This window comes from Crinia signifera, chromosome 1 (assembly GCF_055691185.1).
Source record: "Crinia signifera chromosome 1, ASM5569118v1, whole genome shotgun sequence".
Lineage (NCBI taxonomy): Eukaryota > Metazoa > Chordata > Amphibia > Anura > Myobatrachidae > Crinia > Crinia signifera.
The window spans coordinates 432,136,251-432,162,136 of record NC_139217.1 but is presented as its reverse complement, the minus strand read 5'-3'; the positions used below and the strand labels follow the sequence as shown (position 1 = coordinate 432,162,136).

Below are 25,886 nucleotides of genomic sequence, written 5' to 3'. Positions count from 1 at the left end.
CCCCCACAGCGCCCCCCCGCGCGGTGCTATAGTTACGCCACTGATATAAAGCTATTAACCATACTGCACCAGAATATATCTCTTTACTTATCACAAAATCTCCCATCTCGACCACTCCACTCTGCAGAAGATCTGCGTCTTTTCTGCACGGATCACCATCTCTTATTCACTATAATAGTCATCGGGCTGCTCCCACCCTATGGAATGCCCTTCATCACACAATAAGACTCTCCACTAGCCTCCAAACTTGCAAGCATTCCCTGAAAACTCAACTCTTCAGGCAAGCATATGATATTTAAGTACCACCCACATAACCCTCTGAGGCAATTATGTATTATATAGCTTCCCTTCTGGACCTACAAGCTATGCTATTACTGGTGCCTGTCCTTGTATTTCTCTCCTATGTCCCTTTAGAGTGTAAGCTTGCAGCAGGGCCCTCGTGCCTCCAAATCTGTCTGTTGCCCAGTTTGTTTTATCACGGTCTACTATTGTAAAGCGCAAAGGAATAAATGGTGCAACAAGTTTAGACTCTGATAAAACGGGCCCCTTCATGACTGCTTTGCTACAGATCCCCAGGGAGAGGGAGGGAGTTTGTGCACTAATATTCCTGGGATGAACACAACATGCTGAACAGACAGCTAGGCCAGCCAAATCTTTTAAAAACGTTAAAAAGCTTTATTAAAATAAATTCCATTTACAGGAACTATGTAAGACTAAAAATCAGGAGAAGAGATGTTTAAAGACAAGGGCTAGCCAGCTTCAATACAGTGTCCGACGTCAGTTTTGGATGACAGCTTATCTTCATGTATTGACTGCTTGCATACTTGTTCCTTACAGACTGCATAGAAGACAAAGAAAAAAACAAATCATTTCATTCATGCAATGTCTATTCAGTGCTCATAAGTGCTTAAGTTTCCAACTTCTAGCTCTATCAAATAAAGCAGAACCGTCTGAGCTGTACTTTGTGTTTCTCAGAGTTAGCTAGGCTCTCCCATGGACATTCTTACAGTCCCTCAAAACCCTTTCAGACTGGGGAAGAACACCATGCAAATCCAGTCTACCACATTGCAGCTACCCCATGACCTTCAATAGTGTAAGGCAAGCATGTCAAACTATGGCCCTCCAGCTGTTGTGAAACTACAGGTCCAATCATGCCTTGCCACAGTTTCGCTATTAGGGAATGCTAAAACTGTGGCAAGGCGTGAAACTACAGGTCACATCATAACAGGAGGGCCATAGTTTGGACATGCCTGGTGTAAGGTATTCCTGGTCTAGAGCCACCTTGTTCCGGAGACCCTAGATTACGAAACTGTACCAGCAACGCAGGCTTTATGGCCCCTGGCAATCGGTCAAGTTGGTACCTTAGTCTCTTCTGCACGGATCACCAGCTCCCATTCACTATTATAGGACTTTCATCGGGCTGATCCCACCCTATAGAATGCCCTTCCACGCACAATAAGAACTCACCGCTTCAGGCAAGCCTATCATATTTAAGTACCACATGCATAACCCTCTCAGGCACTTATGTATTCTATAGCTTCCCTTCTGGACTTACAACTTGGTGGGACTGCTATGCTATTACTCAGGGGCGGAACTACCGGCGGTGCAGACGGTGCAGCGCACCGGGGCCCAAGGAGTTCATGGGGCCCGCTGCCATCTGCACCGCATCCCGCTGTCTCCATGTTTTTTTCTTTCTTAAATTTCATCTCCATTAATGCGGGCCGGATGGGATGTTGCGCGGCAGCAAGGGAGTATGGACGGATCGGATCTCTGCTGTGGATCCGATCCACTGCCCTGGTGCCCCCAGTGACAGCCGTCACAGCCGCTGGCGCCGTAGATTCAGTGCGGGCCAAGACGGCTGTTTGTGCAGCCTGCGCCGGATGCGCACAGGAGACCACAGCCCGTCCCGCCGCAGAGGTCACGGAGGTATACTGTTACTGTGCTGCTGTTCGGGTATGTGCCATGTGATGTTGAGGCTAGCTGGGGCATGGATGATTGGAGGTATTTTAAGGAGTGTTAAAAAAGGGGTATTGTAATTTAAGGTGAGTGTATGGATGTGTGCTGAAATGGGTGAGGAGCGCTGTGCTGATGGCTGTGGTAGGATGGGGGTGCAGTGCTGCGATCAGGGTGGCTTCTGTGAAGGGAAAGGTATGCTGTGGTGGGAGACTTGTAATAGAATGGGAGATGGGTGCTGTGTTGTGAAGGGAAATGGGTGCTGTGATGGAAGAGGGGTGCTCCGCTGTAATGGGTGAGAAGTGCTGTTCTGTGCTGTGATGGGAAGGGGTATTGTGCAACTATTGAGAGTTGCTATGCTGAGAAAGGAATAAAAATGGTGGACAGTAAACCTATCAAACAAAAGAGAGCTGGGTCCTGGGGGGAGCAGCGTATGGGCACTCACAACCCACCTCCATGGCTCTGTGCGGTGTGCACTCAGCTCCTCGGTTGCTGAGGTACTTATATAAGTGCTGAAGGACATTTGAAATATGGCTCCTGCGGTGTGCGGCAATGTGTCATGGGCATTACGGTGTGCAACAATGTGTAATGGGCACTACATTGTGCGGCATAATGTGTAATGGGTACTGTAGTGTGTGACAATGTGTAATGGGCATTATGATATTGGGGGGAGGCGGGGGCCCGAAGCATATTTTTGCACCTGGGCCCACAACTCACTAGTTCCGCCTCTGCTATTACTGGTGCCTTTCCTTGTATTTCCCTCCTATGTCCCTTTAGAGTGTTAGCGTGCAGCATGTCCCTGCTACCTCCAAGTCGTCTGTTGGTACCCAGTTTGTTTTATCACTGTCTACTATTGTAAAGCGCAACAGAATCTGCTGTGCTATATAAGAAACTGTAAATACCTGTGGTCTACATGGGCAGCTGCCAGAAGAGGGAGGAGCTGTACAGAACACTGGTCAGCGGCACACCTAGGGGACAGACTGGCAGCTGCTGAAACACCTCCACAGACAGACTGACAGTAGCAATCAATCATGTAAGGTAGCTGGAGTCCAGACCACAGTTCTGGCCTATCTAGACATCTGAGCTTAATAGCCACACTAGTTACTACAGTGTACTGCCTTGTAAGTAACTTTTCCACTACTGGGCCGAGACCCCTAAAACAGATTAGTTTAGCTTTAAAGTGTACCCATTACAGCCTAGTAGAGGCCTAGGCAAGAGGTGAACTTTGTATGCAGTCTACTTACCATTTGCACAGTAAGTTTTTTATTCACCTTCACCACATTCTTTGCTATATGCTGCATAACTGGAAGAATTGAATCCTCTGTATAAGCCGTATAATATTGGAGTGTTGTAGTCTGAAATCAGTGAGATGAGATTAGTTATTTTCCTAATGCAAGGTTAAGGCCTTTTAGTTTGTAGGCAAAGCAGGAAAATCTAAACGCTTTTCCAAAGTTTCCACATGTTTAAGGACTATACTATAGGTCAGCAGAAGGTGCCATTTCCATTTCCATATTAGGCAGCAGAATAGAAACAATTTAATTCTAGAACTAATTGCATAATGTATGCCCAGATTAAGATTAAACAAGGATGACCCAAATCACCTGCTCTATTGCTGCGCAGGGTCTTCTGACCTTTTAGTTAGTCCAGGGCAGGTCAACACCAGGACAATTTAGCGACAATGTAATACCCATAGTACAGATACTCAGACAAACAGCCCTATAGGGAGATCCACTTTCCCAATCTGCGCTAGTCAGTTATTGCCAGTAGATGCATCAAAGGCTTATGGTGCATGGCCTAGGATTCTTCAAGGCGCCCCCGCCCCAGTCACTATTGGAAAATGAAACTCACCCACTTCCCATCATCTACAAGAAGTTTCTGGGATAGGCAGAAGGCTGCTGCTGCCACTTGTGAGGGTGGATAGTGAACCATGTCGTAGTCCACCATAACCAGCTCTATCAGGTACTTTGCCAAGGTGTGCTGTCCCGAGTCAGCCTAATCCAGGTGAGGGAGAAAATAGAGCAGTTAGGCCAACAGGTACAGTATGTTGAATAAACTAAGAGGGGAGAGGGGCAACATGGTGACAGATGTGGTACTAGGTCTTATTGCAAATTTGGGCAGATGTATTAAGCCTGGAGAAGAGATAACCTGGAGATAAAGCACCAATAAACTCCAAACTGTCATTTTCAAACAGCTCATTGGTTGGTGCTTTACCTCCAGTTCTCACCTCTTACTGTAACTTTTTCTTACAATGGGGCAGATGTTTTAAGTTATAGCCAGTATGTACAAGTGTACTATTCTTGCTTAGATGCAGACTTTGTTACAGTGCAAGACTGTGGTTCCCAAACTGTCCCATGGCACCCCGTGGGGCCTTTGGGGTACCCTGGGTTAGTTATTCAGGACCAATTCAAATTTACAGTCAGTTTAACAGCCAAAACCAGTGATTGTGACTGCCAATCATGTCATCACCTCATAACGGAACTGTAGGATCACAAAATAAATTAAAGGTCTTTTGGCTTGGGGAATTTTTATATAGAGATCTTTTTGTGTAGGTGGTTTAGGTTCCTTGCTCTTGTTATCAGCAATATGCTGAATTTATACTGTGCTACATTGCCAGCACAACAGATCGGTGCTGGATTATCTACAGGGGTCCCCACACCGACACTGCTGTGGGGGTGGTAGGCAGGGTGTCCCTGTGACGGATGGGAACTAGTAGCGCTACTAGCTCCCATCTGCTGCAGGGTCCCTGCTGCTGACTGCTCATCTGCCGCAAGGACCCTGCTGCCTCCCCATCTCTGCACGGATCCCACTGCCTGGACTCCATGCTGCCCAGGTACCAGGGAACAGACCTGCCTCTGGACAATTCTGTTGTCCAGGGCCCCCACAGGCCTTAATGATAATCCAGCCCTGGATCAGATGCTGGCAAGGAATAAAGTGTATCCCAGCATTAGGACAGGGTTGCACTGTACTCAGGAGGTGGTATGGGTCATTAGGTCAACCACCATTTGTTAATAATCAAAAATGGACTTGGTCAAAATGTTGACACAAGCAAAAAAGCTAGACATGCATTTTTTACGGTCTGTCAACATTGACACCAAATAAGTGTACAGTGTCCCCCAGCATGGCTTGCTGTCACATTATATTTCCCCTCTATGCCGACTTAAATGGCAAAGTATGAACAAGTCGGTTATATATAAAAAAAAATAATAATAATAAAAAAAAAAAAAGTTACTTACCTCACCAACCTTGGATACTCTCCTCAGGAAGTGCAGGGGCAGGGGCCTTCCAATTTTAAATTTCAGCACAGTGAGGATCTGCATTTCCATGTTCCTGATCTGGGCTGTGGTGTATGCATGATTGGTCACATAGGCAAAGTCTCCTATCTCTGGTGGAAACATCTCTTCATATTTACACGCAACAAACATAGATGTCACGCCAACCAGTTGCATGAGCTTCTTGGACACCGGGTTCACCTAGTAAAAGCAGTCAAACAAGGACCGATCATGAGATCAGGGGTAGGATGTGCTGGAGAGAACACTTCGTAAGATCGGTCAAGTGGTTACATTGTTGCTGGTCTGTATAACAGGAGGATACCCCTTTCACACAAACCTGGCTTTAACCAGATTCTGACCCAGGACATTGAGCATGGGTAGTAGTTAGCATTTCAGTACTTATCCTCATTTCACACATGGCTGTTTGACCTAGGTTATTCCCTGGGTTGATGCTAGACCTGCATCTTCCAAGTGACCAGTCAGGCAGTGGATGCTTGGAAAGGTCATCACCAAGTGCCACTGACCTCCAATCTACACTTCTTAGAAATGCCTTTGGTTATGTTGTTTGCAACACCCAGGTCCATGTGTGTGCACCAGAGAGGCCGGTGTGAAAGGGGTATTGGGAGTGACAAGATAGTCACCATAGTAACAGTGAAGTATCATAGCCAGCAGCAATTTAACACGAGGCCTGTTTAAGAGTTGATGCCAAATTCCTCAACTGGACAAAACCACTCTGCACTGTTCAATGTAACATGAACAGAGCGTTATATTTGGACGAGGTGTGCTTAAACTGAAGTTTAATTGCAGTGTAAAAATAAAGCAGCCAGTATTTACCATGCACAGAAACAAAATAACTGTTCTGCTGACAAAAGTTTGTTCATATTTATGATATGCTGCATTAGAGCAGATAAAGCACAAGTTAAAGGGGCATACTTTAATTAAAATATGGCAAGTCTATCTTTTAGAGCAGATGTGTATGTTACTAAGATACAAGTTCATTCACTGATTTGCCAATTCAGGTCATCCACACAGAACTAGCGGCATGTTTACGACTTCCAATTCCATATTGAGTCACTTACTTGCAGAAACTGATCCATAATAGCCACCGTCATGAACATAGTCTCCTGGAGAAGTTTGAACTTCAGGTGGACCTGCACCAGCCAGTCTACCAAGATGGTCCTCATTTTCCCTGATATTTCTTTGCCCGTCAGGTAGTGCGGTCTGATTTGTTGTTCAGCCTATGGGATGACATTAAACATGCAAATTTATATTATTGGAGGGTCTATTATGCTGGGTAAACACCTACAGATTTGTCTGTCCAATCTAGTGGGAACAAAAATCTGGCAGCATATGAGAATCATCCATTTCCTCCAAAATGCCGGAAAATCCAATACTAATGCAGAAAAATTGGTTACCAAGTCTACAGCAGGCATTGCCAACCTCAATCCTCAAGTCACTTCAACAGTGCAGGCGTTAGCGATATCCAGGTGTTAGAATCGATTTTTAAATCAAAATACAGCAACACATTTACTAATTAAGTCACCTGTTTTCAGGTTTGAATATTGCACATTACCAGGCAATTTTTCCAAGGCAGAGTAACAGCCAAATAATTCATAGACTTACCTCCAAGGTCCTCAGATAGGAGTAAATGTCCATCACATAATCGCTACACAACATGGGATTATCAGCATCATCTGCATCCATATCCTTGACAGAAATAAGGACACTGGAGAACCCAAGAGCAAGTCCAACCTCTTGGGAGCCGATTGAGATCTCCATAGGATCTAGAGACTCTTCTACAGGCTACAGAAGCAAGATGCATTTTATTGAAATTGATTTCCAGCATGCCAGACCAACAACATAAAAACATCAACAGTCAACTATTTATTTTGATCTAGAACCTAAAGTTCACTGGAAGACTGTTAAGAGATCAGATTAAAATTTTACCTCTTTCAGTTCTGAAAGAACTTCATTCTTAACCAGTTTATCTTTTCTTCCAGGAGGTTGCAATGCTGGTTTCTTTTCCTACACAAAAATGTTTAGTTAGTAACAGGGAGTATGTACTAGTTTAAATGTTTAGAAATGAGCAATTTACCTTTAGTGGAACTTCTGGTTTATCTACTTTGTTCCCAATATCACCCAAAGCTCTACGAGGTCTAACTTCAGGTTTCTTCCCAGCCACGTTTGGCACCAGGTTGCTCTCCAAACTCCTCATCTTACTCTGGTAAGGGGATGAGAATAGTTAAAGGTAAAAAAGCTCCCCTGGGCAAGCAGTGCAGGTAGAAGAGACAAGTGCTGGTAGACCCAGCTGTGGCTACTATAAACTACACCCATGCAGGGAAGGCAAGGGGCATACATAAGGGAGTCAAAACGAGAGAAGACCACAGAAAGGCTGGCCAGCAACAGACAGAAGTAATGCCAATGGGAGGACAGATTCAAGGAACAACACCATTTTGTACCCGGTGGCCACCATGCCCATTTACAATACTATCACATCATTCCAAAGGGTAAAAAAGGGTTTCCAATTACACAAGTGTCCATCATGTGATACCATACTGTAGGTTGAAGCATTTTTTTTTTTTTAATTTACTTACATGTCTCAGGTATTGTATGGCTGTCTCACATGTTTCATTGGACAAGACCATGCACCCTCTAGTTTTACAGGAACCTCAGTCACAACTATGCTGCTCAAGTCCCTGGATACATCTAGCGCCCATCCTCTGACTTCCTTCTTGGCTACTTGGCACTCCTAGATGAACACTCGCCCCATACAACAGTGCAATATCACATACCCTATTAGGTACAAAATGCTGTTCCAGGACTTCCCTCTTATATGATTGTGTCACCACAGGTGATGGCACCTTTCTTATAAGTGAACTAGTTAAACACAGGTGACAGCAATCAAAAATTAAGAGGGAAGTCAAGGGACAGTATTTTGTACCTAACGGAATGGGTCATGTTGAAGGGTATGATATCAAAGCTACTGGGCCATTAACTTTTGTAGCAGATCGCAGATGTCCATAGTCTGATCAAAGTAATATTTCAATTGCAGTCATGAAAGGAGCAGTAACGTCTTGCCACTGAGCAACAAAGTCACACGAGTAATATCTCTCCAGATTCAGTTTGTACCAATTATTTGACCCAAGAGACAGCCTGCCTTAAAGGACACTAGACCGGTTTCTAACACTACACCAAATTGCAAAGTGGTCTTGACATTAGATAGGCAAACATTAGGATTCAGGGAACTGGGTGGTGAAGGACATGTCCACATAAGAGATCTGGCCTTGTACTCAGAACATGATGGGTATACTTTGTAGTACAGAAGTATTAAGCCCCGTACACACGGGGGAAGATATATTGCTCAACAATATATTGCTAGCAATATATTGCCCAGTGTCTCCTTTGCATCAGTGACCAGAGATGGTCGCTGATGAAAAGGAACCTCTGCTGGGGGAGCCGCAGAGGTAATTAGCTGGTCGCAGGAGCAAGCTCCTGCGACCAGCGATTACAATGGGGCAGAAAACGGGAGCGCGAACCCGGCGATTTATCGCTGGTGCGCACTCCAATCACTGGCAATATAATCGCCTGCGACCATATTCCCAGCGATTATAGCCCCTATCGCCCCCGTGTGTACACAGCATTAGCTTCTACAGTATTCCATACTGTAGTAAATTATTTGTTTACAGTTTCAGTTACGTTTCTTCACCGCTTTATGGAAGATGTTAACCCTTTGAGTGCCCAACATTGCTGTGAGATTTGCAAAATAGCCGTGAAAAAAAAAAAAAAAAAAAGCCAGCCTTGCTCAGTGACTTTTTGGGGTGCAATAATTAACTAAGCTTCAAATAAATTGCCACCAATAACTAAAGTGATACATACTCCCTGGCATTTTTTTTTAGCGCATATTTTGCACATCTCACAGCAACGTTGGCACTTTAAGGGTTAATTATCTGAGCAATTGTAGCTAGTGCCATGGGATTAGCTGCATGAAACTATAGATCTATGCAAATGACACTGCAGTTTGGGCACAAAAACAGTAGGTGGCCAAAAGTCAGACTTTAGTGTGATTCTTCCATCCCAGCGAGCAGAAATCCACAATACATAACGTGCCCCAGCAACAACTGAATAGCTCCTATTACTAAAACTTTTTAATCCCCCTGTAAGCACTTCCCATTGGACAGTAGTGAATATTTTTACAACAAGTTATATTTTGGGACTATTTTTGTTAAGAAAGAAAAAAAAAATTAACTTTTATTTTTTGTAAAGTGGTACTCTTTAGAATTTATTTTAGGCTGATCCACGTGTTATTTAGCCACAGATATAAAAGGTATCTTTTTTACAAAAACTGCTAGTGCTTCACAAACTATGCCAGTGGTTTTTAGAAACTGGTCATGTTTCAGGATTTCTGTCTGAAAGCAGGTGGGACAATTACTGAACCAGCTTAAATAAAATATACACAATGGTTCAGAAAGATTAGTTAAAAGCACCTGGTTCTATAAATGTGTTTCAACATCTTTTCTAAAGTCAAAGAGCAAGAAACCAATTTAATTTCACCCCCATCTATTACCAGATGGTCATTCCAACCAGACAACTAATACTTTAAAATGAGTAAGCCAGTTAAATGAATAGTTTAAGGGTAGAACTCTGGGTCTTGTTAAGGCTGTTTTTAAAATACAAAGAGGAAAGGGTAGAGACTATATCCTTTAGTCCTCCATTCTAATTGGAACACATTAAATAACTACAGTCATTGTAATCCTAATGCAGTAAATAAGGTTGTAGATTGCCTATAAATCTAGAATCACCAGATAGCACAAAGAACTTTGTGAAAGGTTTTGTTTGTCTGAATTAGGATAGCCTTGAATACAGAATACACTGCTTGGTTTCTAGCTAATATAATTATAAACTACTCCAAATGATACAAAGACATTACCCTGAGCGCATATGTGTCCATCACTGCTGCACCTTCTCAGTTGATCCCAAATTCCAAAGCAAAGTAACAACCTACCAATTCTCAGGTTTAAATACCCACCAGTCATCACTCTGATTGCCCAGCATGCAGCAATTTACCAATAATGAATATACTAATCATTTCACTTCAAGAATCCAGCCAAATAGCAGTCAGAGTTAAGCCCCGTACACACGGGGGGAGATATATTGCTCAGTATCTCCTTTTCATCAGCGACCAGAGATGGTCGCTGATGAAAAGGAACCTCTGCTGGCGGTGCCGCAGAGGTAATTAGCTGGTCGCAGGAGCAAGCTCCTGCGACCAGCGATTGGAAAGGGGCTGAAAACGGGAGCGTGCACCCGGCGATCTATCGCCGGGGCACACTCTCAATCACTGGCAATATGGTCGCCAGCGACCATATTTCCAGCGATTTCAGCCCCCATCGCCCCCGTGTGTACACAGCATTACGAAATGCATAGGAATTGTGTCATTTATTACATGTTGCAGAAATACGACATCATAGTGAAGTTGAATTATTTATTCTAAAAATGTTATACATTTGGTATTATTTAATGGACCACATGATCGGAAACAGTTTTATCATAGCCCAATAGCAAAACTGTAGCAGGACATGCTGGGATGTGTAGTTCAACAACAGTTGGTGGGCCAAATGGGTTGGGATCATTAGGTCTACAGCATTATGGTCGACAGTCATTAGGTCGACACCATTAGGTCGACATGGGAAAAGGCCGACATGGCTCTAGGTCGACATGGGAAAAGGTTGACATGGTTCTAGGTCAAAAGGTCATTTGTTCGACAGGTCGTTAGAGATGCCAGTGTAAAGGTGGCCATACACACGCAGATTTATCTGCAGATCTGTCTGGTTGGAACAAAAACATGGTTATGGATGAGAGCAAATGACAGTTGACCATTTGTTTGGAAATGCTGGAAAACTGACAAACTGTCACTCATCCATAACCATGTTTTTGTTCCAACCAGCCAGATCTGAAGATAAATCTTACTAGTGTATGGGCACCTAAAATGTATGAAATCTAAATAACAATAGAAAATAATTAGTTTATAAACTCATGTAAAAATGAGATGTTACACAAGCATTTATGGAATTAATTTTTAATAGTGGCTATTCAAGAGGTTATATACGGATGACCGGCGGTGGGGATCCCAGAGGTCAGAATACAACACCGGCACCCCTATGGAGGGTACACTTACCTGCCCCCTAACCTGACAAGATTCAGGCAAGTACATTTACCCTGCCCCAATAACACTTACCTTCCCTCACCGCCTAAATGCCCCACTTGTGCCTAAACCTAATCCCCGCCCCCCCCCTTCCGCATACTTACAGAGTTAGCAATTTCCTGGTAATAACAACCAAGTATACGGGATACGGTCATATTGTCTACAAGCATTAGGTCTACACCACTTGGTCAACCTGCATTAAGGTCGACCTGCATTTAGGTAGACATGCATTTAGGTCGACATGACTTAGGTCGACAGGGTCATTAGGTCGACTTTTATAAGGTCGACAGGTTCATTAGGTCGACATGGGGAAGGTCGACAGGCAAAAGGTCGACATGGGGTCATTTCACTGTTTTATGAGTCGACATGTACCGACAGGCGGTATTTCATGCCCTACCATCCACTAGGGCGTGGTGGGAGAATAAAATAGTGTGCCGAGCGTAGCGAGCCATGCGAGGGGACGTGGTGCTATGTTGACTGTGTCGACGCTTGAAAAATGATTTTTTTTTTAATAAATAAAAAAATCATGTCTACTTTTTCACTGTCGACCTAATGACCCTGTCGACCTAATGACCCTGTCGACCTAACCCATGTCGACCTTCAGTCAGGGCGACCTAAATGCAAGTCGACCTAATGGTGTAGACCTAAATGCAGTCTGACGAATGATCCCATTCCAAGTATACACACCCCGGAGCCCCCATGTCACAGAGCTGCCAGCCTGGAGACAGACAGATCGTCACCACTTTGGATGTACATTAATTGAATTTAAACAATTAGAGATAACATTTTGGATAATCCTGAAAATGTCGGGTACACAGCAAATTCAATGCGGCAAACCGAATGTGTTGACAATATGAAGGTCGACACATACCTCCCAACATAACCCTCTCCAGGAGGGACACAATGCTCTGTTTCTGAATTTCACTCTTAATGTATGATTGCCATCATCTGTGGGGAAGCACCTTTCTTGTCAATGTACCTGTTAACAGGTGACAGCAATCATACATTACCGGGGAATGTGCAGGAGCAGAGCAAAGTGTCCCTCCTGGAGAGGGTCATGTTGGGAGGTATGTCGACATACAATAAGTCAACAGGGCTTAGGTGGACACATGGAATAGGTTGACAGGTCAATGTCGACTTGAGTTTTTCCATGCTGCACTCGGCACACTATTCTGTCTCAATGCCCTAGTGCACTGGTTCTCAAACTCGGTCCTTAGTACCACACACAGTTTACGTTTTCCAGGTCACCCGGCAGGTGCACAGGTGCGCTCATTACTCACTGACACATTGAAACAAATCCACCGGTGGAGCTAATTATTTCACTTGCTATTCTATGAGGAGACCTGCAATACATGCACTGCGTGGGGCCCAGCGGACCGAGTTTGAGAACCTGTGCCCTAGCGGATGGTAGGGTATGAAATACCACCTGTGCTTGAGTGAATTTTTTTTAAAACTGACGTCAACCTTATCCCTGTCGGCCCTTCGTGGTTGATCGAGTGTATGTTGAACTATATACGGTTGACCTAGGGACTGTAGGGGTTATTGTAATTTCCACACTCCTCTGGCTGTACTCGCAGGGGAGCGATTTTTCACGACTGCGCATGTGCATAGTCATTTATGTGTTTGTGCAGCCGCTGTGTGCAAGCGGCCACAGCGAATAGATTATTTACCGGGTGCTCGCAGCCTTGAGAGTCAACCAGAATAATGGTTCCCATAGCAACTTTTTATCTTTAGTTTAAGCATGAGAAACTTGCTTCCTTGGTCTCTTCCGACTGTATGTTTAACTGTATGTATATCAGGGTTGCCTACTTTTACAGTCTCCTCTGCGGGAGAACCCCAGAGAGGAGACTGTCAGCATCACTTCTGGGGGCGTGGCCTGATGGAGACCCTGCCCCCCGTAATGCAAATACTGCAATGTGCGGGTCTCCGATGAGGGGCGGGGCCAAATGTGCACAGTTTGCATATTTAGCCCCACCCCCTTCCGCCGAAAAGCCGCCAATTTAAAGCTTCTGCCACCAGGTACATGAGGGGCGGAAGGGGGTCCGCTGGAATCCGGGAGGGTTGCCCACCTTTTTGGGGGGCCGGGAGGGGGACCCGATTTTCGGGATCCTCCCGGCCATTCTGGGAGGGTGGGCAACCCTGATGTATATACATAATCTGTAACTACTGTAACTAATCTTTTGCAACCTCACATGTTGGATGGAGTATATTCTTTTCTGAAAGGTGAAGGGAAATCCAAGGCGATTAAGAAGTTTGATTTTCTCACTTTTCTAGAATTATAAATCTGCCCATGTATCAACATTGTCACATTACATGACAGGAGAATATACACTGTGGGTGAGATTTAATGGGATGCACTTTTTCTGCGAATTCGCACATTCTAACCTGGTGATTTTTAGTAACACTTCAAATCGCATCCAGATGTTTTCCCATTATAAAGTATACAATTCGCAAATTTAATGGGATGGGTTTTTTGGTAAACGTTACTAAAAATCGCCAAATAAATAGACCAGGTTCTGAAATTGAATTTGATAGAACCATGAACAGATCATTAAGATCTGTGCATGGTTCTGTCTTGAAAAATGTGTAAAAGTATATAAAAAAATAATGGTGTGGGTTTCCCCCTTCTGAGCATAACTAGCCCCAGGCTCATTGAGCCAGACCTGGATCCAAAAATATGGGGGACAAAAAGCGTAGGGGTCCCTCTCCGTATTTCTGAAACCAGCCCCGGACTCTTGGACCGGTCCTGGTTCCAAAAATACGGGGGACAAAAAATCTGGGGGTCCCCCATATTTTGAAACCAGCACCAGACTCCAACAGCCCATGGTGTCATGCACTGGGGACACTTTTTACATAAGGTCTCCCAGCGGTATCATGCTCACTGTAGCTAGTCAGCCGTGGATGGGGTACCTGGGGGAGTAGGGGCCCCCCCCCAGGCTTCACCCATCCAGGGCTGAAGCACGGGGTTGCCCCCGGTGTCCGTGGGCTGATACGCGTTAAAGTGTAAAAATACCATTGCTTTTTACAGATGAACTACAAGTCCCAGCAGGCGTCCCCGCATGCTGGGACTTGGTGAACCACAAGTTCCAGCATGCGCTGCATTAATGGGCCCCTTGGACTTGTAGTCCACGTGTAAAAAGAATGTAAAAAAAAACTCCACAGACACAGAGAAAAGTAAAACTTTATTTTAGTGTATCATCCTCCGGTTTTTGGAACCAGGAGCAGTCTAAGAGTCTGGGGCTGGTTCCAGAAATACGGGGGCCCCTACACTTTTTGTCCCCTGTATTTTTGGAACCAGGCCCGGCTCATTAAATCCACATTAATGATGTAGCCAAAAGGTCGACAAGCAAAAGGTCAAAAGTCATTAGGTCGACCACTATGGTTGACACATGAAAAAAGGTCAACGTGAGTTTTTCATTTTTTTTTTAAATGACTTGTTCACATTTTACCATCCCATAGAGGGAGAATATAATAGACTAAATCGGATCATAAGTGTATGGCATCCCCACGCATGGCCCGCTGCCCTAGCCAAGCTTTGGGCACGATGTCTCCCTCTATGGGATGGTAAAATGTGAACAAGTCATTAAAAAAAAAAAAAAGAAAAACCCACGTTGACCTTTTTTCATGTGTCAACCATTAGTGGTCGACCTATTGACTTTTGACCTTTTGCTTGTTGACCTTTCGACCACATCATTAATGTGGATTTAATGTAATTATATAGTAGGTACTTGTATTGTTGTGAATTTGTCTATTTCTTTGCGGTTCAAATACCTTTGTATTATGTATATTCTATCCTACTGTACGTATGACACTGCGGAACCTTTCTCACACATGGAAATGAAATATAATGACAATAATATGTATGATTTCCTGTCACATGGAAGACGGTTATGGTACAACTTTGATCATGGCAGAGCATTAATGTTTAGCTGGGAAGGTGTAAGCCTCTGTGAAATCCTGCCTCTGCATAAGGTCTACCTCCTTCTATCTACAGTAAGTGTTTACAGACAGTGCTGGTTTTTCGGGACTAGTCAAAAAACAACGTCACTTTTATTGTATAGGTCAAACATAAATGATTAAAAAACCAGCAACTTTCTGTAATGAAATATCAGCAGATATTCTAAAACTAGTGTTATTAGTAAATCTGACAGTGTAATACTATAGATAGGTTTGGAGGTCCCCTGTAATCCCAGCAGTCGCATACAGGCAGCGTGTCGTTTCCTGAGTAATCCGGCTGTTTTAGTACTCCAGCATGAACATAGTATATTTACAGGTAAGCTAGGGAGGCGATGCCTGAGGAGGGGAAGGAAGACCTGCCCTGCCCTGCATGGGTGCCGGACGGGTTCCCGACAGTCGGGATCCCGACAGTCGTTTACCCGTCGTCGGGATCCCGACTGTCAAAATGCCGACAGCCAGGTGCCCGACGGCCGCCCGCTATTTTCCCTCGTGGGGGTCCATGACCCCAATAGAGGGAGAATAGAATAGGTGGCTCGCGTAGCGAGCCCGCAAGGGGCTTTTTTGCGCTCGCCATGCTGTCGGGATAATGACTGTCAGGATCCCGACTGTCTGAGTCCCATACCACACCCCCCTCTATGACATTGGGAGATGAGCCTTCCACAACTTCCCATGACCTTATTGGGATTCAGAGGTGGAATAAACCATACGCACTTGCCAAAACCAGTACTGGCAGTGGCAAGGACCCGGCCTTAAAAGTGCATACTCACTTGCCGATTCCATCATTAAGGAGAACCTTCCTCAGAACATGCAGGATGAGGGAGGGAGTCGTTAAAGATGCACGGGAGTGCGCATCCTTGATAATATCCAGTTTACACACTAGACAAAATAGTATAAGATATCGCTCAGAGGTGCCCTTCTGAGTGATATCTTATACTATATCGTCTAGTGTGTATGGGGGCTTAAGTTCTTCCAAGTCACCCAGGGCCTTATTCTGATCGGTGCGGATATTCCCGCTTGCGTACGGGCCGCCGATGTTTATCGTCTGCGCATGTGCAGAGGTCACTCTGCGCATGTGCAGGCGATTTCGCCGCATGGATTCTTTATACGCCGCACGAGGGGCGTGAGGGGCTACTTATCCTCATTACCCTATGCATACGCCCCGCGTTTCATGGGCGTTCCCATGCAAACGCGGGGCGTATGCATGGTAATGAGGCCGTGACGCGTGGGTACGGGGCGGGCATCTGACATCGCCGGATGTCAGCTGCCCGCCCCCATACAAGATTTCACACGGACAAGTGTCCGTGTGGTCTTGTGTTGCGGGACCTGGTGGAGCGTGCGGCCCTGCATTCGATGTTCGGCGACCATCGAATGCAGGGGCTGCTCCCACCATGGAGGAGGCGTATCCCCGTCCACATTCATGCGGACCGCCACATATCCGCATACGGACGGCGGTGGCGATCCGTATGGAAGGCGGGGATTCGCCAAGACGGACATCACCGCATATTTCTGATCGGGCCGCACCGATCAGAATAAGGGCCCCAGAGACAAGTTGGAGTTTGGTGTCGGCCTTCTCACACAAAAGGGGAATCAAATTATGGTGTGTGTGTATATGTGTATAACCACGCAACGTACAGAGTTACATAGATAGTCAGCCAGTCTACAGGGATCTGAGCCTGCAATGCATTGCCGGGGCTCCAGCTACGCTGGGTGACCATGGCTGGTGGGTCAAGGTCAGACGCACGAGATCCAGATCAGTGCTTGCTGCAGCACAGGCTGGATGGTACCAGGTGGAGGGATGCAGTTAGAATCCCGGCGTTCAAAATCCCAAAACTTTCTTAAGGTGCGTACACACAGGGGCGATTTTGTGCAAAATCGAGGGAAATATGGTCGCTGAGCGACCATATTGCCCGCAATGGGAGTGTGCACCGGCGATATATCGCCGGGTGCGCGCTCCCGTTTTTGCCCCTGTGGTGATCGCTGGTCACAGGAACATGCTCCTGCGACCAGCTGATTACCACTGCCAGGCTCCCCCGTCAGTTTATTTTTCATCAGCGACCATCTCTGGTCACTGATGTAAAGTAGAAACTGAGCAATATATTGCTCAGCAATATATGGCTGAACAATATATCTCCCCCGTGCGTACACAGCATTAGTGTGCCGAGCGTAGCGAAGCATGGGGCCCGCTGCATGGCGAGTGCAGTGAGCCCGCAAGGAGGGGATCCACGCCGCCACCCCCCCCCCTTGTCGGGATTTCAGCGTCCGGGATTCTGAACGCTGGGATTTAGTACCAATCCCCAGGTGGGAACCATCCTGTCCTTTATTAGCAGGGCTCCTGGTAAATATCCAATTTTAACTAGGCAGCAGAGCTCCATTGGAAGAGCAGCGGTCACACTTGGATTTTGCAATGAACCACACAGGTGCTGCTGTACAGTTGACCCTTCAGGTTTTGTAGCACAGAGACCGGCCACTCCATTGGGCGGTATTATATGAGACTGATTCGCCATGTTTTTATGGCGAATTTGTGCTGTTTGGCGAATTTTTGATGACCTATTCAATGACCACATGGCGAATACATTTAAAGGTTTTTTTCGCCATGATTCACCGAGTAGCAATTGCTATCTTTTTATGGAGAAGTGGAATGTGAACTTTTAAAATAAAGTGTTTTGTTTTTTACATTTGGTGTAAAAAAATCAGGAATTTTATTCTGAGGAGGGGCATGCTATTTTTATTCATGTGCTGTAAGCACATGAATATATATTTAATAAAAAAAAAATATATATATTTTTTTTTTTACACAGCAGCCAGCAGGGGGCGCCGGAGCCGAGCCGCTTATTACATATTCATATATTCACTGCACCCGATCGTTACGATCGGGTATAGTGAATATACGGTCCCCTGCTGGCACCCCCGGGGGGCAGCCTGTGCTGCCTGGCACCCGGGGAGCCCACCTCCCCCCCACAAACGTTCTGGGGCAGGCAGAGAGACTTCCATCTCTCTGCCTGCCACCATCCTCAGGCTCCCTGCGACATTCGCCGCAGGAGCTTATATTCGCCAGTCAGGGGCAGCGAGCCCCTGACACGTTGAATACCAGAGCCCGCCGGCTCCGGAACGTGGCGAATGTGCAGCGAATCCTAAAAAGGATTTGCTGCACCTCGCAGGTATTCTCATTGAATACCGCCCATTGTCTCTGGGAGTTTCCAACCTGCTAGGAATGAGGGAGAGGTTTTATATATACAAACAACCATCTCTATGGTACACAGTGACCACTGGAGAGCAGTCACTGCATTCTCGGTATTAACCTAGCATCCTGAACAAAGGTCCATCTGTGAAGATACCGCTATGGTACTTCTTGTACTAGTCATCACTATGGCCCTTATTCTAATTCGGACGGTACGGCCCGCGTGCGGCCGTACCGCCGATGTTTTTATTCTGCACATGCGCAGAGGTCAATCTGCGCATGTGCAGCCCCCTTCGCCGCAGACGGATTTCGTCCGCCGCAAAGGGGGCGTATAGGGGCGTGAGGGGCTTCATACCCTCATTTCCCTATGTGTACGCCCCGCGTTTCATGGGCGTTCCCATGCAAACGCAGGGCGTATGCATGGTAATGAGGGCATGACGCAACTCATGGGGGCGGAAAGCTGACGTCGCCGGATGTCAGCTCTCAGCCCCCATGCAAGCTATCACACGGACGATTGTCCGTGTGGTCTCAGCTTGCGGGAGCTGCTGGGGCGTGCGGACCTGCCTTCGATGGTCGACGACCATCGAATGCAGGGGGCAGCTCCCACCATGGTGGAGGCGTACGCCTCCACCATTTTTATGCGGATCGCCAGCCGTCCGTGTACGGACGGCCGTGGCGATCCGTAGGGTGGGCGGGGATTGGTTTGTGCGGCCGGAGCACCGTGTGCGGCTCCGGCCGCACCAACCAGAATAAGGGCCTATGTTTGCTTGTCAATTTTCACACCTATTTTGACAAATTCACTTTGCACTCAAACCTGTTCCCAGTGTCACCCACTTGGAGGACTAAATCAATCAGATTTTTTGTATTTTATATCACGGCAGAGTACATGGTTCTTCCATTATTATTTATAGGACAAAATCTTTATTATTAAATAAATGATATACACGATATTGACCATATAAATAAAGTAGCTAAAATATTTGGGATTGTTTATCATAATAAAAACTGTGCAAAAAAATTAAATATCACCAAGACTTTTTTTTAAACAAGAAGACTATTATACATATTGTATAATACTCTATAGAGAACTCTCACCAGCAACTGCTCAGACAGAACAGCCTCTTCTGTAGCTAACCAGCATTCACATCCCTACATCAAGGCAGCCAGACAGTGACTCCTGACAGACTGCCTCCCTCCCTGACACACCCCCTGATACACTGGTATTATCCACAACCTGAATAGAAAAAATTAGAACCCAATATATCGTCCAGAACTGAGATCTATGATTACATTGGAAGCGAAGCAAAGCACAGTGAAGACAGAAAAAAGCAGGATAGAGTAAAATATGTGGCAAAAGGAGAGGAAGATGGAGGGACAGATTTAGTGCCAGATGTATCTAACTTCAAAAAGTGATAAATAAGAGAGTGCTAAACAACCGGCCAATCAGCTCCTAACTGTTCTTTTTCAAACCCAGCCTGTAACATGGCAGGTAGGAGCTGATTGACTGGTTGTTTATCACTCTCCAATTTATCACTTTTTGAAGCTTGATACATCTGGCCCAAAAAGAGATAGAGAAATGTGAAACGTTGGGATAGTAAAGTCATATTAGGCAAAGGATAGGAGTAGAGAGATAGGGAGAAAAGGGGGTGCGAGGAACTAGGGTAGAATAAGAGAATGTCAGACTGGGAAGAGAGCACAAGAAAATGATAGTGTGGAGAAAGAGAGAGTGGGGAGACAGCCAAATAGGGGCAGGAGAAACTGAACAGGACACACACACACACACACACTCACACAAGTAACGATACAACACCTGCAAATGACAGGTTTAAAATACAGGTGGAGCATCCCTTATCCGAAATGCTTGGGACCACAAGCATCTCTGGATAAGGGAATTTTCCGGTTTTTGGAATAAAATTGTTTTAGGCATACTTACCTGTCCCCTGGTGGTGCCCGGTGGTCCCTCGGTGTCCACAGCAGGCATTCATCACAGTCTCCGGCGGTCCCAGGAGAGCTTTGCGCGAGTTCCCAGGCGCACCAGTGACGTACCGGCACTCACGCAAAGCACTCCTGGGACCGCTGGAGACGCCAGAGAGGATGCTGAAGGCCTGCCATAGACGCTGGGGGACTTGGCAAGTATAAAAAAAAGTGTGTGTGTGTGTGTGTGTGTGTGGGGGGGGGGGGGTGTTTAGAAACAAACAAAAAAAAAATTGAATTGTTCAAAAAAAAACACGGTTATTGGAATAATTCGGATACGGGATGCACGGATAGGGGATACTCAAACTGTACTTACATAGAGAAAGCTTTAGAAACCTGTGGCACTTTAGCTTTTGTGAAAAATACAAGTCCCAACAACGTATGCATGTCATGCTGTTCCACAATAAATCCATTTAGATTGCCTAGCACCAAGATTTAACAACATATTTGCATTCATGACTGAATATGTGCCACACAACCAAATTTAACAACGCTCAAATTAAACCTGTGACAATCAGTTCTGAGATTGTAAATGTAGATCAAACTTACAAATCCGTTATTTCAGTTTGTTTTGTTAGAAGATGAATGCTAAGGAATATAACGTTGTTTGGCCAAGGTACAACTCTCAATCCTATTGGTTGCATCTAAGGTGATGAGAAAGAAGACCCCCAGAGTATAAATGATGCCAGTGTGTTTTATTGAACAGTTATAGAAAAATAAAGCCTAGTTTTTTTTTTCCTTTAAAGTTCAGCCTTCTATATAAACAGGTACCCCAAAGTGCGATATTGGTCCTTTCATGTGTCACAGAGGTGTCTTATTACATGGGAGAGTCTATAGAGCGACAGAAATAGACCATTTTATTCTGTTTATTACAGACAATGCAAACTGGTAAAAAGGTTTTATTCTATCTTCCTATGTCCACTTGTGTTGTGTCGTTCAGTCCGTCACGCTACAAAAAGGGAGTACACTTGGAGTAGACAACCGGACAAGATGCTGAACCACAACTCCCAGCATGCTCCAAAAGCCATTGAGGATTGCAGTCCAGGACAAGATTGGCAGGTTTTCAAGTAAACCTGGTATAAACCATAGGTAGATTTGTGAATAATTTACAGGTATTTGCTGAAAGGCACAATGAAAAGAAATAATAAAAAGAAATAAAATATATTAGATCCCATATATTAAACACATAAAATGTCCCAGATTCAGTCCACTCCTTTATATTAAAAATGTTTTCTCTAGTGTGCAACCCATAAGCACATACATCATCCGCAATGCATGTACTAGGTCTACACATACATGTACACATACATGGAATGGTGGATTGTTGGTCAGATGACCTGTCGCACGTTTCATATATAACTTTCAAAGCTTCAAAATAGGGAACCGATTGGTACAAGTTGTCTTTGAACATTGTATAAAAACTTCCTAATAGACAAGAATAAACTTGGTGTATAAAATCCAGATCTGTACATGTGATATCTGTACAATTATGTTCAAGTCTTTGTTTCCTCTTAAGTGCGCAGGAAGAATACTGAGCGGAAGAGCCGACCGCTGGTTACATGATGTAGGTCCCGTCCTTGTAATATTTGATGGTGTCCGTGTGCTTGGTCATGACTAAGACGTCATGGAAGCCTGTACTCAGGCCAGACATGTGCTGGAAGTAAGCCTCCTTCTCCACTTGTATTGTGAGATTATTAACGCCGGCGTCTTTTAGTATCGATGTGACCTTTAAGAATAAAAAGGGATACGTAAATCCAGGGGATATTGGGTTGATAATACAATACTGTAGTTGAACCATACAGACAGGGGAGCAATACAGTAAAGTTCACCCAGTTTATTTTGATTATGCTCTATTTCGGGTGTATTCAACATTGGACCCTCCAGCTGATGTGGAACTACATAGCCCAGCATGCTCTGCTTCAGTTTTAGCATGAACTAGTATCAAACTGGCAGCGCATGCTGGGATATGTAGTTCCATGGAAGGTGAAGGGAGGCATGCTGAATATCCTGGCTCTATCCGACGGGTATGGATAATTGGATAGGCAGCAACTAGGTTGACATACTGTACATGAAGGTCGACAGCCAGAAGGGTGACATGGGGTTTTTCACCTTTTTTTGTCACAAATGTCGACACAGTCTACATGGACACCAAAACGTGGCACCGCGTCCGCTCGCTATGCTCGGCACATTATTTTATTCTCTTACAACGCCCTAGTGGATAGTAGGGCATGAAATACTACCTGTCGGCATAAAAAAAAAAATTGTGAAAAACCCCATGTTGACATTTTGACTGTCGACCTTCCCCATGTTGACCTAATGCTTATGTCGACCTAATGCTTGTACCCCTATCTGACACTGGAACATTTGGTATTGCTGCACAAATAAGGAGAAGAGGGACAGGACAGAAACTATCCTGGGACTCATACTCGGTACAGTTTCAAAGGACTGCTGTTTACACACTGATGGCACTCGCATCTGGTGCAGCTCCGGGGTGGCGGAAATGTTCTCTGATGGCACTCGTACCATATGTAGCTCTGGGGAGCCTTGCTGGCACACGCACCTGGTGCAGCTCTGGGGTGGCGGAAATGTTCTCTGATGGCACTCGTACCAGATGTAGCTCTGGGGAGCCTTGCTGGCACACGCACCTGGTGCAGCTCTGGGGTGGCGGAAATGTTCTCTGATGGCACTCGTACCAGATGTAGCTCTGAGGGGGCCCTGCTGGCACACGCACCTGGTGCAGCTCTGGGGTGGCGGAAATGTTCTCTGATGGCACTCGTACCAGATGTAGCTCTGGGGGAGCCCTGCTGGCACACGCACCTGGTGCAGCTCTGGGGTAGCGGAAATGTCCTCTGATGGCACTCGTACCAGATGTAGCGCGCTGGGGGAGCCCTTCTGGCACTCGCACCTGGCACAGCTCTGGGGTGGTGAAATGTTTTCGGATAGCACTCATACCAGATGTAGCTCTGGGGGAGCCCTGCTGGCACATACACCTGGTGCAGCTCTGGGGTAGCGGAAATGTTCTCTGATGGCACTCGTACCTGATGCAGCTCTGGGGGAGCCCTGCTGGCACACGCACCTGGCGCAGCTCTGGAGTGTCGGAACTGTCCTCTGATGGCACTCGTACCAGATGTAGAGCTGGGGGAGCCCTGCTGGCACTCGCACCTGGCGCAGCTCTGGGGTGGCGAAATGTTTTCGGATAGCACTCATACCAGATGTAGCTCTGGGGGAGCCCTGCTGGCACATACACCTGGCGCAGCTCTGGGGTGGCGGAAAGTTTCTCTGATGGCACTCGTACCTGATGCAGCTCTGGGGGCCCTTTGACGCCCAATAACTTTTTATCCTCATTTATCTATCCCCTTTAGCAATAAACCCTGCTGGGGTAATATTTTAATCATATAGCATCTTTCACTGATGTTGTTAAAATGCCCACTCGTATTTATAATTAATAATAAGGAACAGAGGGCATTCACAGAGCTGTAGTTTTAGTTTAATACACAAGCAAGCCAACTGGTGTAAGAATGTGGCCTAAAGTCGCGCTTTCTCCCACCACCAGCTTTCTACAGTTACGCGTGGAGAACAATAATTACCTGTTGAACAGTCCATTGTTCTACAACATCTGACATCACTTGAACATGTATAGTCCCTGCAACAATAGAGGCTGAGTGGCGCCAAAAATGTGGGTCCCGGTAAGAGATCAGACCATCCACCTTAGATATCTGCAAAGAGACATTTATACCAATATATTTTATTCAGATTTATACAGCGGTTTCCCATGAAAAAGGTGTCCACATTAAATACAGAGGGGCAGATGAATTAAGCCTGGTAAAGTGATGAAGTGGTGCGTTATAACCTTCCACGTTATCACTTTACCATGCTGAATACATCTTCCCCATACTTACGCTGTAAGAGAGGGTCCTAAGCTACATCTTCACAACATTATATCTAGAATACACCTTAAAGAGAAGACCCAGTATTACATAAAGAGAAGACCCGGTGTAATGGTTAGCATTACCGCCTCACAGCACTGAGGTCATGGGTTCGATCACACTGCCTGTCCGCTCACACAGATTAAAAAAAGACAAGCGGCTGTCAGGCTGCGGCGGCGGCACCCCTTTGACAGGGCTGCGGCACCCATGAGAGCCACGTCGCACAGTTTGGGAACCTCTGGTCTAGTGTATTAGTTCGTTATTTATTAGAGCGCTTTCAAAAAGGTTCCTACAGCCAGGAAAACTCAATAAAATGAATTTGATATTGAATTGGGTGGCGGCAAAAAGCTCCGTGCTGCTTGTGCCCTGGGATATTCCCAAACGCATCCAGTGTTTGATATGGTAGATGATAGGTCATCCGCCTGCACGTATAGGAATTCCATATATGGCACTTTGCTGTTGTGTTTGTGATTCAAACACTCTAGCAGGAAAGTGGCCTTATAGAGGGAGTGACCAGAGGTACAGTCGCTTCTGCACCCTCACTGGGGCACAAAGATATCAGCTACCATGTGATGTAGCTCTTAAGCAATCGGAAATAAATATAGGAGATGGCTTAAACCAGGAAGAAGCAGTGTAGTTTTAGTATGATAGAGAGTACACAAAAGAAAAAGGGGGGGGGGGGGGGGTAGATTTACCAATGAGTGATATTCTTGTTATTACTCGCTATGAATGATTTATGATGTTCCAGCCAATCATTTCCACCAATGGAAAAAGGCCAGTTGTACCCAACAGTGTGCACTGCCCAGCCACTTCCTAAATCTCATCACTAACAGTACAATTACAATCAGCACTGCTCTGCTTCTCAGTCTTCTACATATTCCCTTAGCATCTGCGGTTATAGGTGACATCATTGCTTAGTGGCTATGTTCCCACTGCCCCTACACATTTCTTCTACACTGCATCCCTGTCTATCAGCGACGTGCGGTGAGGTGAGAAACTGGTGAGGCTCTGTGGCCCCATTTTTGAAATGCGATTGAGTCCCACCACCAAAGCCAGATAAAGCAACTCCAGCGACAGTATCCCCACAATGCCCAATTGTGAGAGCTTTGATGACTACCCCCTAGGTATGTAAAATACAGGGTATATATTATATAGAAGCAGTGATGAAATGGACTGCTTGTATGTATATATATATATATATATATATATATATATATATATATACACACATACATACATACATACATGTATACACACACACACACACATTGTATTTTATATTCAGATGGTGTGATAGACCGAAGAAAATGCCCCCCCCCCCCCCCCCCCTAATCTGTGAGAGATGGCTGGATGAAGGATTCACTAAAAACTTTCCAGATACTGCAGCTCCCTCTGGAACCCATTCCCTCTGCCCCAACACACAGACCTCA

The 25,886-nt window shown here is 45.5% G+C and overlaps 2 protein-coding genes across 4 annotated transcripts in view; both read right to left on the bottom strand.

Annotated features, from left to right (window-relative positions):
- Positions 1 to 652: 652 nt before the first annotated feature.
- Positions 653 to 10,240, bottom strand: LOC146031847 (G2/mitotic-specific cyclin-B1-like). Of its 2 annotated transcripts, XM_083158462.1 has the most exons (9): positions 10,150 to 10,240; positions 7,318 to 7,443; positions 7,170 to 7,247; positions 6,846 to 7,025; positions 6,302 to 6,460; positions 5,187 to 5,423; positions 3,802 to 3,945; positions 3,198 to 3,308; positions 653 to 838 (listed from the first exon to the last, which is right to left on the bottom strand). In XM_083158462.1, exons 1-9 carry the CDS (start codon positions 10,168 to 10,170, stop codon positions 737 to 739), a joined length of 1,158 nt encoding a protein of 385 aa, XP_083014588.1. In that variant the 5' UTR covers positions 10,171 to 10,240; the 3' UTR covers positions 653 to 736. The 2 variants fall into 2 exon arrangements, with proteins under 2 accessions (XP_083014588.1, XP_083014589.1); XM_083158463.1 differs by lacking the exon at positions 3,802 to 3,945.
- Positions 10,241 to 21,204: 10,964 nt separating this feature from the next.
- The window catches only part of SLC30A5 (solute carrier family 30 member 5), a 29,466-nt gene continuing 24,784 nt past the window's right edge, over positions 21,205 to 25,886 (bottom strand). For both annotated transcript variants that reach the window (XM_083152644.1, XM_083152636.1), the window contains 2 exons: positions 24,118 to 24,246; positions 21,205 to 22,256 (listed from right to left, as the gene is read on the bottom strand). In XM_083152644.1, the coding sequence (XP_083008770.1) occupies positions 22,086 to 22,256; positions 24,118 to 24,246 (300 nt within the window). In that variant the 3' untranslated portion in view covers positions 21,205 to 22,085. The remainder of the gene's footprint in view (positions 22,257 to 24,117; positions 24,247 to 25,886) is intronic.

Bases quoted from the DNA above. Each gene is read 5' to 3' on its own strand.
- LOC146031847 (XM_083158462.1), bottom strand. From the start codon at position 10,170: ATGGACACATATGCGCTCAGG. The intron at 3,309-3,801 runs GTGAGTTTCATT...CACTGATTTCAG, and splicing joins TTGTAGATGATGGGAAGTGG to ACTACAACACTCCAATATTA. The intron at 839-3,197 runs GTAAGTAGACTG...TCTTCTATGCAG, and splicing joins AAAAACTTACTGTGCAAATG to TCTGTAAGGAACAAGTATGC.